The sequence below is a fragment of the Lytechinus variegatus genome, chromosome 10, assembly GCF_018143015.1.
Source record: "Lytechinus variegatus isolate NC3 chromosome 10, Lvar_3.0, whole genome shotgun sequence".
NCBI lineage: Eukaryota > Metazoa > Echinodermata > Echinoidea > Temnopleuroida > Toxopneustidae > Lytechinus > Lytechinus variegatus.
In genome coordinates this window covers 9,619,972-9,631,980 of record NC_054749.1, presented here as the reverse complement: position 1 = coordinate 9,631,980, position 12,009 = coordinate 9,619,972, and the positions used below count along the sequence as shown (strand labels likewise).

At 38.9% G+C, this 12,009-nt stretch overlaps 1 protein-coding gene across 3 annotated transcripts; it reads left to right on the top strand.

Moving 5' to 3' along the window:
- Positions 1–453: 453 nt before the first annotated feature.
- On the top strand, positions 454–10,505 carry LOC121422719 (putative uncharacterized protein MYH16). Of its 3 annotated transcripts, XM_041617893.1 has the most exons (13): positions 455–493; positions 705–950; positions 1,224–1,420; positions 1,779–1,911; positions 2,109–2,325; positions 2,620–2,860; positions 3,165–3,357; positions 3,637–3,966; positions 4,281–4,451; positions 4,779–4,979; positions 5,342–5,494; positions 7,361–7,424; positions 9,651–9,734. In XM_041617893.1, the coding sequence occupies exons 2-12, from the start codon at positions 906–908 to the stop codon at positions 7,385–7,387; spliced, it is 1,908 nt and encodes a 635-aa protein (XP_041473827.1). In that variant the 5' UTR covers positions 455–493; positions 705–905; the 3' UTR covers positions 7,388–7,424; positions 9,651–9,734. The 3 variants fall into 3 exon arrangements, with proteins under 3 accessions (XP_041473826.1, XP_041473827.1, XP_041473825.1); XM_041617892.1 differs by lacking the exons at positions 7,361–7,424; positions 9,651–9,734 and adding an exon at positions 7,986–8,073 and having other exon boundaries at positions 454–493; XM_041617891.1 differs by lacking the exon at positions 7,361–7,424 and having other exon boundaries at positions 9,651–10,505.
- The last annotated feature ends 1,504 nt before the right edge of the window (positions 10,506–12,009 follow it).

Here is a 12,009-nt window from a genome sequence, read left to right as displayed (position 1 = left end):
TCCAGCACGAGTCCGTCGCCTCACAGCTCCGCAAGAAGCACACTGATGCCACGTCGCCGAACTCACAGAGAACCTTGAAGCGTGAACAGGAGCAAATCAAAGTGAGCTTTAATACTTTAATATAACCAAGGTATTATATATCAAAGAAATTATCTGACGTGAAGACGATGTGCTTTTATCTCTTAATGTTCGGCACATCAATGACATCATGAAAAGAAAAAAAAATCGACATTGTTAAGTATATATGGAAAAATCTAGAATTCAATATTAATTCAAAACGGTGAAGCAAAACCAAAATATTTAACAGTAGACATTCCATATTGATCTTAAATCTTTTCCTCTGGATATCATTGATATTCACCTTTGGATAACATAACCTCTTACAATATCGTTATTCTCCATGCATTTTAAATAGGATCGAGAAGGAACGCCAGCAGTTGAGAGTAGAGCTTGAGGATGTTAGCAGCAACGTTGACTACATCACCAGGCTAAGGTAAGTAGAGCATTAGACATCCCCAATATCAATCATTTAATAACATTTCTCTTGAAAATCTAGATAATATCTCTTCTGTTCATAGTTATATGATTACGAAGAAGTCTGAGTTTCATTATATTCGAAGATATTAAAGCTGAATACAACTCGTTGGCATATTGGGACTTGGATCGAGAAGTAAGGGTTTCTGCTTCTTCATTTCATTCTGCAGCTCAGCGCAGAGAAGAGCTGCCACCAGCTTGAGGCCCAGCTCAGTGAGGCCAACGCAGCTCTGGCCGAGCGTGACCGCGCCATCAATGACCTCCAGAACTCCAAATCTCGCCTGGGTGGCGAGAACTCCGACCTGGCCCGCCAGCTTGAAGACCTTGAGAACCAACTGTCTCAACTCAACAAGACTCGTGCATCCCTTGCTATGCAGCTTGAGGAATACAAGAGGAGCTCCGACGAGGAGACCAGGGTAAGGATTAAGAACTAGAGTAGATCACTCAAATAGTGGATTTGTAATTTGCTTTCGCCTTTACGGTGATTTGAACATAAGTGAACGAGACATGATATCATATTTACCAAATAAATGATTTTCATGGAATAAGAACAGTAGCAAAGTAATTCTAACAGAGATTATATGACTTGCGACCAGAATCATAATCACAATCACAATCAGAAAGTTTTAGAGTCAATGATAATTAAAGAAATATTTTGATACCGATCGTAATTTGACATTATTTTGCAGGCCAAGAACTCCCTTGCCTCTCAGCTCAGACAACTCCAGGCTGACAATGATCAACTCCGTGACCAGTATGAGGAAGAAACTGAGGCCCGTGCCGAAGTCCAGCGCCAGCTTACCAAGGTTAACGGTGAACTCAACCAACTCCGTGCTAAATTCGACGGTGAGGCCGTCCAGCGTGCCGAGGAGCTCGAAGAGGCCAAGTGAGATAGCATCCATTTTCTAAGTCCATCGGATATTCTTATTTACTAAGCGAAATGTAATGATTGGAGATAAACAAGGAAAATGCTAAATTCTATTACAGAGAAAATGTTAGAGCCACTATAAGTTTGTTGTATATAGGCCCTATGTCTTGCCTAGAGGTAAATGGGGATTAAACATTATTTACTAACGCGAGTATATTTAATGCATGATGTAGACTCCAACACTTGGGAGGCAGGCAGTGAAATCATCAAGATTATAACTTGGCGTTTTCCAGTTGAATATAATCTACCGTAAGACTCTTAATCTTCAGACTGTTATCCTAAACCTTGTATATCTTGTTGATATCTTGTTCTGCAGGAGGAAACTGATGATCCGTCTTGCCCAGGTTGAGGAAGAACTCTCCACCGCCCTCTCCAAGAACGGCAGTCTTGAGAAGACCAAGGCCCGCTTGACTGGTGAGGTCGAAGACCTACAGCTTGACCTTGAGAGGGTGAGTGCTTTTTGCCCAAACCACAATGAAATGTATTTTTTATTAACTAATCAAATAAAAAAAAAAATTATTCAAAACATTGAGATCAAATTAAATAAACACAGCGGTTCATCCCAAAGTTGAATATAATTTATGTTCAATTGTTGGCTGTCATTCACCATTTTCGGTCCGCTTTTCTTGCCTTCGTCCTTCCGTAGGCCAACCAGCTCTGCGCTCAACTCGAGAAGAAACAACGCAACTTCGACAAGGACCTTGCAGTCTGGAAGGAAAAGTGCGAGTCCCTCGCTGTCGAACTTGACATGTCCCAGCGTGAGGCCCGTACATACAGCACCGAGCTCTTCAAAGTCAAGAACCAATACGAGGAAAGCCTTGAGGTTATCTCCAACGTCCGCCGTGACAACAAAAGTCTCCAAGGTCAGTGTCACTCTACAAAAAGCTTCTTATAGTAACTTTTTTTCTCCTAAGAGGACTATCTCCCGAAATTGACTTCAAAATGATTTTTAATATCTAATACTACAGATATCTGAACGTAATACCCCCTCCCTTTTCAATGATATGAACTTTTTTCATTCATTATTAAAGTCATATTTAAAGTTGTTTTATTATTCTGTTCTCATCTTTCTAGTATAAAGATATCTCGTTTGTACAAAATCAGTTCCATATAAACGCAATCTTTGGTTCTATTTCATTTTTTCTCGGTACGTTCAGATGAGATCCAGGACCTTACCGACCAGCTTGGAGAGGGTGGCAAGAACGTCCACGAGCTCCAGAAACTCGTCAAGCGTCTCGAACTCGAAAAGGATGAGCTCCGCGTCGCATTGGAGGAGGCCGAGGCTCACCTCGAAGCCGAGGAAGCCAAGGTCATCCGTGCTCAGCTTGAGATCACACAGGTCAAGCAGGAGTGCGAACGCCGCATCGTTGAGAAGGATGAAGAATTCGAGATCACCCGGGTAAGATCTACTCACCGTAAATGAGGTGGCCAGGCAGTCATGATGCGTCAGAATCATAAAGGAAAGGGGGAGGAAGGAATAGATATATGAGAAATGGTTGTCTTTGACCTTTAGAAATGAAACGATTATTCTGACATGTATGAATGTAATTATTAATAGAAATCAATTCATAAATAATGCAGTTAAGGGAACCCCTTCATTCCGACCTAGTATTTTACTAGAATATCAATGTACTCCGGCAATATCACATCTGAAGTTATCATCTTACATGTGAACGTTTATCCTCTTCTACCCACTTTACAGCAAGAACCACGAACGTTCCATGGAATCCATGCAGGCTAGCTTGGAGGCTGAACTCAAAGCCAAAACTGATGCACAGAGGCTAAAGAAGAAGCTGGAGGGTGAGGTCAATGACTTGGAAATCCAGCTCGACCATGCCAACAGGAACAGTGCCGAAGCCATCAAGACCATCAAGAAGCTCCAGATCCAAATCAAAGTATGTCAAAGATATGAGACAAGAACAAAATCGATGATACTGTTATGTGTCTTGCCGCAAATACAATAAGCAAAACCGATTCGCATCTTTTTCTCTTTGAGGTCAATGAAATACATTTTTTACGAAAATCTGAGTTATAATTAAAAGCTACTATGACATAACATTCACAACGAGCCTTTTGAACACCGTGATAATCCTAATTCATATTATAAAGGGAATATTTCAACAGAATGAAAATAATTGAACTTACCACGTGACAATTGTGTTGATCCATTCTAGGAACTTCAAGTCCAAGTCGATGAAGAGAGCCGCGCCCGTGAGGATATGCGTGACCAGCTCCAGATCACTGAACGCCGCTGCCAGATCTGCATCCAGGAACTTGACGAAGTCCGCACCACCCTTGAGACATCTGAACGCACCCGCAAGCTCTGCGAAGCTGACCTTTCTGATGCCAATGACCGCCTCGCCGATACATCTGCCCAGAACCACGTCCTGAGCAACCAACGCCGCAAGGCTGAGGCTGAACTCCAGACCCTGACTTCCGAACTCGAGGACGCCATCAATGAAGCACGCAACAACGACGACAACGCCAAGAAGGCAATTGCTGATGTGAGTAATCATCTCTTCTTGTTTTAGCAAATTTTCTATTTCATCCTTAGTAGCCCATAAACAAATCCACACAGTCCTTTAGATAATAATGATGACACTGAGTACATCATTTTCATTGCGACAGATTCTAATCTCGCTCCCTCCAAATTAAGCTTTTGCAAAGTTGATTTCAAGTTAAAGCTTATGACTGCAATATAAAACATATTAGGTTATATTCTTTCTATAAAAATTATTAAGTGAAAATAATTCAGTGATCTTGCTGACATCACTTTCCAATCAATAGGTTAAATATCTGTTTTTCTCACCCACTTCAGGCCACCCGCCTCGCTGATGAGCTCCGCACCGAACAAGAACACTCCGTCCAAATCGAGAAGTTCAGGAAATCTCTGGAAATAAACCTTAAGGATATGCAGGTCCGTCTTGACGAGGCCGAGGCTGCTGCACTCAAAGGAGGAAGGCGCACCATTGAGAAACTCGAGGCCAGGGTGAGTTTTTACTCTTTTGTATCCAGGTCGATTTCAAAGTATTCCCTTGACTAATGTCCATGGTCGGTATCGTGAATTCCTATTATCACCAGTGTATAGGTCCCCTTTATACTATATGAACTTTTTTCTGAAGGATACCAAATTAATCATATCAGAGGTTTGGGGTTTAAAGCAGTCTCATGTGTTAAGTTCAAATGTATTGCACTTCGCGCGGTAATAGTTCCGGTAACACAAATCATCAACAGTACCTGCACCACAGTAACGATATCTGTAGAACTTAATATTGGGTTGGAATCAAACGTGTGTTTGTACCCATTGTATTTGCAGCTCCGTGACCTTGAGGGAGAGTTGGAAAGTGAAGCTCGCCGCCGCTCCGATGCCGAGAAGGCTGTCCGCCGCCAGGAGCGTCGCGTCAAGGAAGTGATCTTCCAGTCTGAGGAAGACCGCAAAATCACAGAACGCATCCAGGAGCAATGTGACAAACTCACAGTCAAATGCAAGACGCTCAAGAGGCAACTAGAGGAATCTGTAAGTCACTCCACATCTATCAATTTATGACTAAAAAAACTGTTAGTGTTGGTTTTGCACAATAAAAAAGGCGATCCGTAACTTAGAGATTTGTTGGTTTTCTATCATTTTAATGTGTTGTTAATGCTGTGATATCCATATTGCAAGATCGAAAAGTTAACGTTTAGGTATTTTAGTTACATTGACCGTTGAATCGATAAAACTATGAATAAATGTGTCAGGTTTTTGTAGAAGCCAAATAGAACTCGATTATGACGGTGCATATTTAATTGAAACACATAGCTGTCAAAGTGCAATAACACCAAAGTAATGAAACTGAACTAACGACCGTCTTGCTCCTTTTTTTAATCTCCACCCTGCAGGAGGAGAATGTTAACCAGAACCTGGCCAAGTACCGCAACGCACAGCGCGACTTGGAGGACTACGAGGAACGTGTAGAGCTTGCAGAAACACAGGTCAACAAGCTCAGAGCCAAGCAACGCAGCCAAGTCACCACATCGTCCCGTGTTTCCTCGGTATTGCTTGATTCAGATTTTTCAGATTTGGATGAGTTTCTGGGCCGCAATGCAGATTCTGATACCGACGATGAAGATTTTTCTCTGTCGGCCCCATCGTTCTCCCATTAACACCACCAAATCCAGCCATTTTCTCACGGTACTTGCGCATTTCTCGTTGAATGACGTTGCTTTGGCTGAAGCTTAGTGAATAGAAATTCTAAACCGCTATCATTCTGGCGGTTAAGAGTGCAGTTCTTGTTTCTTTGATCGAGTCAAATGGCAATGAAGGGGCAAGAGCATCCCTTTTAAGTCACCATCCACCCCTTCTATTAAAAAAAACATATGAAACAGAGAACCAAAATCTCCACCAACTTCAAAAACTTTCATTGCAGTTGGGGTCTTGGGGATGCCCTAAAACCGGCTTTGCCTTGTGACCTACTATGTCTTTCCTATTATTTTTTGGTTGCTGTTTCGTTTACAAACCAACAAAACGAAAATTCTTTGTTCGTGGTCGTAACTCTCCTAATACTGGGAAAAGTAATCCATCACTATTAGTGGAAGAAAATGAAACACATTTTTAGCGGAAATCTGTTGCCCATGATTCTTATTGGTTATTTTCAATTTGGAGCGCCTCCATAGCCTATAAAGCAACAACAGACAAGAAGTGCGTACTGCCGATATCATTCACCATATTTCATTTTATTATATCTTTAATGTGTTGGTTTACGTCGATTTTAATCATTTTTCCTCAATCTTTTCCTTTTTAAATTCCCTTCTTATTTTTCTCTCTAATCTTCTGTGATAAACTATACTTTAATGATTATACCCCCCCCCCCCATTATTCTTGTAGTGGGTATTCAAGAATGACGTGGATATTGTTTCAAATTTATTTTTGGCAATTGTCTGATGTGAAAGTTAATATTTTGAATTCAAATAACTCATAGGCAACGACTTGTTTTAAATTTCGAATCTTCAAACACATTTTAGATTTTTTTTATTTAACATATTAGGAAGGAGCTTTTCCCAAATCAAAACCCAACTAACAATATCTGTCTCTCCAAAGTCTTTGCAGTCTATTCATTCTTTGTCTGATATTGTTCATTGATAAATAACTAGTTTGATTTCAAGGTTTGGTGATGACTTAAAAAAAAATCGGTTGGATTAACCTTCCCCTAATATAAGGTTAATTCCCCTAATCCAAAGTAAAACCACTACCTCACCCCAATCAATAACAGTAAACTTACCACCATATTGAATCATGTTGTAACGTGGTGTGATTTTATTTCAGTTCTCTGCACGTGAACTGGTAATTTATAATCGTAAATATAAACAAAGTTAAATGTGAAATAAGCGAAATGTATTGTTTCTCTTCAAATCATGTAGCCGTACCGTCTGCAGTTGGGTTCAACTTTCCCATCTTGAAATCCATCCCATTTTTCCACCATTTCGTTTCATTCCAGGTTTGACCCCTGCCACTTCAGGCAGCTCATTTACTTACGCACATTGAAAAGTGATTTAATTAGTTCTTCACAATCAAATTCTTCATCTTCTTAGTGGTCCGATATCACACTAAGTGCGTAAGATACACGATCTCCAGCATTCACCTATTAGTTACCTTTATAATTGTTTTATCGAACCTCACTCATTCTGCGAAATCAGCACAATTATGTGACTGTAATTTTGTGTGTAACTACTTAGCATTTCACGCCAGATCATATTTAAACGTTTCACTATTATACTCCGGCACTTTTCTGTCCACAATATAATCTATATATTTCCAGCTCATAAATTAGTTCATGCCTCACCAATGAATAACCTAGTTAGCTCCACTATCGCTTCGCATCTAATGCCACTACATATTCATGTATATTTCTCCCCATGCAGAAATCATCAAAGATCGTAAAGAAATAGAGGCCTATCGTTGTAGCTCAACTCTAGGTTCCACATGGTAAACATGGGATACATCAAGTGATCACCTGAGCCTCTGCCCTACCTGAAAGTCTGGGTCAAAGTTCGTCTGCATATCTCTGATTGCCATGTTACACAAATGTTTATCATGAAACGAAAAAAATGATGCTAATGGAAGCTTTATCTGGAATACATTACCACTCTTACTGCACTGATGTGGCCTGCTTGTCAGATATATTTTGAAAAGATCATAAAAGCACGTAACGAGTGCTATCGCAGAGATATGCAGACCTCATCGGGATGAGCTCAGAGATCTATAGTCAGCCCTTGTTGCATCATCTCTAGTTTCATTTTTTTTGACATGTGTACCTTTTTTCTCTTTCTTTTCTCGTTCCTTTTCATATACCACTTACCTGCACACGAATTCTGACAACACCTCTACCATTTGAATGCATTAAATGATTCTCATCTCTTCGAAACCTGTGCATGTTTGCGCATTTGATTTGAAAAAAAAATCCGACTTTTCTTTCAAATCACAATCCAAACTTGATCAACCATCTTCATCATACGTACCTCATCACCATCATCTGCCACTCCAAAGGGTTCAAAGGTTGTACGAAGCTCGGCGAGTAGCACACGAATGGCTGGATCATCATCTTACTCCAAATCTTAGAGCTTCAATGGTAGGCAGAGTGGCCCTTGTGTGATGCTGCGCGTGCTCGCATAAGATTTGCAATCATGTGCCCTGAATAATAATGGCGCCTTACTTTAATACCACGTGACGTTTGCCGATGCGCCATTGGAATGAAGGGGTCCTGTCCCTCCATTAATTTCAATGAACCGTTTCTTTCTGCAATTCACTCAAACGGGAACTTAAAAAATGAAAACTTTTCTTTATTTTCCTCTGTGTATATACTAGAACAAACGTGTATTTTTAAATGACGTCACGTGCGCTAAGGTCTCAATTGAAGGTGGGTTAAGATGTCGGCTAGGATTTTAGGGCGCCGATGAAGACAAAGACATCTGAAAAATAATTCTTCACTAGTATGACCCTTTCTCCATTATACTATTCTCTTTGTTCAATACTATTTATACTTCACTATCGAAAGACCTAGCTAACCATAGATTTTCACTTAAAATAGAAAACAATAATATTGTATTCTTTACCTGAGATTTCGAATGCAATGCTTCTGTCTAATGCACAGCTTTTAGCCACTACAAACAATATAGGTCTATATACACAGTAACAATTTATACTTCCAATCCTTTAATATTATTATGTTTTATAGATAGAAATACAATATCGTAGTGAGACACATTAATGCCTATATTTAGCAGCTTTTTACTTGCAAAGCGCAGTGCTCGCAGAATTTGTGTTCCTTATAAATTTGAAATGAAGTGTCTGTACAGTAGTAAATGAATGAGAAAGGAAGCAGGAACGTGGTAAACAAGAGCTCCGTTGCATAAATCTTTTGCCAGAAACAAAACTCTGGCAAATAAACAAAAACTCTGGCAAGCAAAATTATGCCATTGAAAATAACACATTAAAAAACTCTGGCAAAAAAAAAATTGCCTGAGTTCTTTTATGGCAAAAGCTTTATGCAACGGTATGTGATCATCATAATCATCCTCTCTTTTTCTATCATTTCTCCATAATTTTATAATGATTTTTTTTCTTGGGATGTGTAAAAAAAACAACCAAGGAAACGAGTTTGGACGAGTATGGTGTGATCATGATTTTGTTTCTTATGGTTATGGTAGTAAATAAAGTTCTTGCATGCTTTACAATGTAAGTTCTACAAACGGAATAAGACGATTTTATGTTCAGTTTCACTCAAAAAGAAGAAAAGAGAATATTTTGGGTGAGAGTTCATGAGTTGAAGTATCTTGCCTTGGTTGATTTTGCATGATCAGATTTTAAAGTAATAAGATACCTTCCATCATCCTGTAACACCAAGTTTGCATTCAGAGTTCAAGACTTGGTTCATCTCTGCGAAACCCTTTTGTGCACGAAGTTTTGACAATAGAATCCAGTGTTTAAATTGTTCCTTGCCCCTAAAATTAAATCATAGAAAGTTTCTTGAAACTAAAGTTTTACGAGAAATGACATTTTATAGACGCATGAAGTTTGATGAGGAATGTAATTTAGGAGTCAAAGTGTATGTCCGAGTTTCTGAGGATTTGGGTGTGATTATTTTCCAGTATTTATACTAATTTCTTTTCTTCTGTTTTTTCTTCCTATCTCTTCTTCTTCGTGACGTCACAGGGTGGCTACAATCCGTACAGTTCTTTTCGGCGCATCTCTAGGGGTAGCTCAGTACTTAGTGCATTTTCCGCAAGGGGGGACGTCTCCACCCCATCGCTAAGAGGGGACTTGAACCACGAAACCAACCACCAAGCCAAGCAAGAGTAACACCTTCATCGTAGCTAAGCAACATAAACGTTATCATCTATTTTTCCGCGTTGTGTATTCAGTCTTCTTTTTTTTTCTTTGCAAGGTGAAAGGGATTTTTTTATAACTTATATGTGGTTTTAACAAAAAATGTTGATTCTCTCTGTGAGGCTTGTACGTGAATCATAGACATGCATGGTTATATTCTGTTCATCAGTGGCAAACAGACTATTGATTCATTTTCATCGTGGAATGATGAACTATTTTGGAGAAATGTGCTTGCTGTTTCAGCTCGCCATCTTCTCTCCGCCCTCCAATGAAATGGAGCTTGATTTTTGTAACTTTATCATCATTAGATATACTTCTAGGTACAGGAACATTCAATTCATTTGCGTCTTGTCATCAATTTATTTAATTTGTAGAAATATATGTGTATTTTATTTTCGAGGAGAAAGCCCTTTTCTTTGTTTGGCACTTTGATAAGTTGAAAGCTAGAAGAAAATGGAGGCTACGGAGCCTGGCGTTCCTGTAATATGTGCATTAGACAAAGTTTAATTTATTTCATCATATTTATAGTTTACTACGAAACATTATATTATGATTATGAGAACTATGTAGTTTTATTAACGAAATTAGATTCGCTACTGTTAATCCGGAAGGATTGCTATAAATAAAATTTAAGGTTGAGTGATATTAAATCTCGTATTTGATTTGAAACGATGAGAAAAATATTGCAAAATAATGAAATGAGAATGTGTGGAGCTGGACACTGTATTTTTCTAACGTGTGCGAGTGATGCATTCTTTTTTTTTTATTCACAATTTTATTTTCACCAACACTTCGCAAAGAAGGAAAAGTCACGTGTTAAATGTATGTGATGAAGGAAAGAGCTTCTTATTGGTGTGATGGGGACAATGCATGGTGCCCAGTTCTGCCTCTGATAGGCTGATGTCAGGTCGGAGCCTTCCAGATATCGACTGGCCGCACTTACGTCATTCATTTGCAGACCAATCAGCGTCGAGTATCGACACATACTGATGATATGCAATGCATTGTGACTTGTCTCATGAATTATTCATCATGTCATTCATATTCAAGTATGAAGAAGCCACACTCACACTCACGTTGAATGAAGTAAGCAACTAATTTTTAAATCGAAGGTGATTTAATAGTGGATCAACGATACATTTTCCCACTGTCCACCTTGTGTATATCAAACCTTGATGGATGGGAACTGAACGTGATATATTTTTTTACTATTCTATATCGTGTAATAGCGTTGATAACTATCAAACCATCAATGAAACGTGAAAGAAGAGAGAGAGAAAAAAGAAGAAAGCAGACATTCATTAAAACTATACATATTCTGTGAAAGACGTTTTCAAAGATTTTCTTTTTCATGTTTTTCTGTCTGACCACTGGCATGATTCGAACGGCACGATCCTCTGATTATGACTGCATCTTGAGATCATGAAATGAGCGCCATGCATAGCACACCAATACTAATTTCCTTCTATAGTATAGTCCTTTTCCTATCCTATTTATTACTTATAGCGGCAAATTTTGTTCCCTTCCATTTCATATCGTCAACGTGTTGTTCTTCCAGTGCTCTTTTATAGACCCCAAAATTGTTTTAGATGATAATTGTTTTAGAGCTCATGTCTTTTATTTTCTTTCCTTTGACAACATTTCCACAAAAAGGGCGGAAACGCAATTGAGCTACTACTATTGATTAGCCACCCATGTGTGTACATAAAAAATAAAAATCCTCCTAATATCTTGGTAGTATTGTGTGCGGCATGGGCTTTAATCATGTACTAATGTAGGTGCCGATGTGTGCCAGAAAAAAACCTTATATGAGGAAAATACTTTGTTTTTACCAAACATGCGTAAAAAAAGAAACAAAGTACCTGACTTGCAACGATACGAAACGGTTCCCTTGGTGATGACTTCTTGAAGTAAAACGAAGCCTCATCTTATTATCTTTATTTTCTCCTCTATTTGTAAACTCATGCTTTCATTGTCAACACCGAATACAAAAAATAAATATGTTTTGAGTTGGTACTGAATGAAAAAGGGTCTATATGCCGTTTGAATTGTGCCTCTCATGGGTTAAGCTGTATATTTTATCGGACGTGCGAAGTTGTATTGTGATGTTGAAACCTGGAAGTCTTTGGTGGAATACCATACGGATGGAAATATTTTGGAAGATGACAGGTATGCTCCTATTATA

Coding starts and splice junctions, on each gene's coding strand:
- LOC121422719 (XM_041617891.1), top strand. CDS start 906: ATGCAGCTTGAGGAATACAAGAGGAGCTCCGACGAGGAGACCAGG. Junction 1,912..2,108: donor TACAGCTTGACCTTGAGAGG/GTGAGTGCTTTT, acceptor GTCCTTCCGTAG/GCCAACCAGCTCTGCGCTCA. Junction 3,358..3,636: donor AGCTCCAGATCCAAATCAAA/GTATGTCAAAGA, acceptor GATCCATTCTAG/GAACTTCAAGTCCAAGTCGA.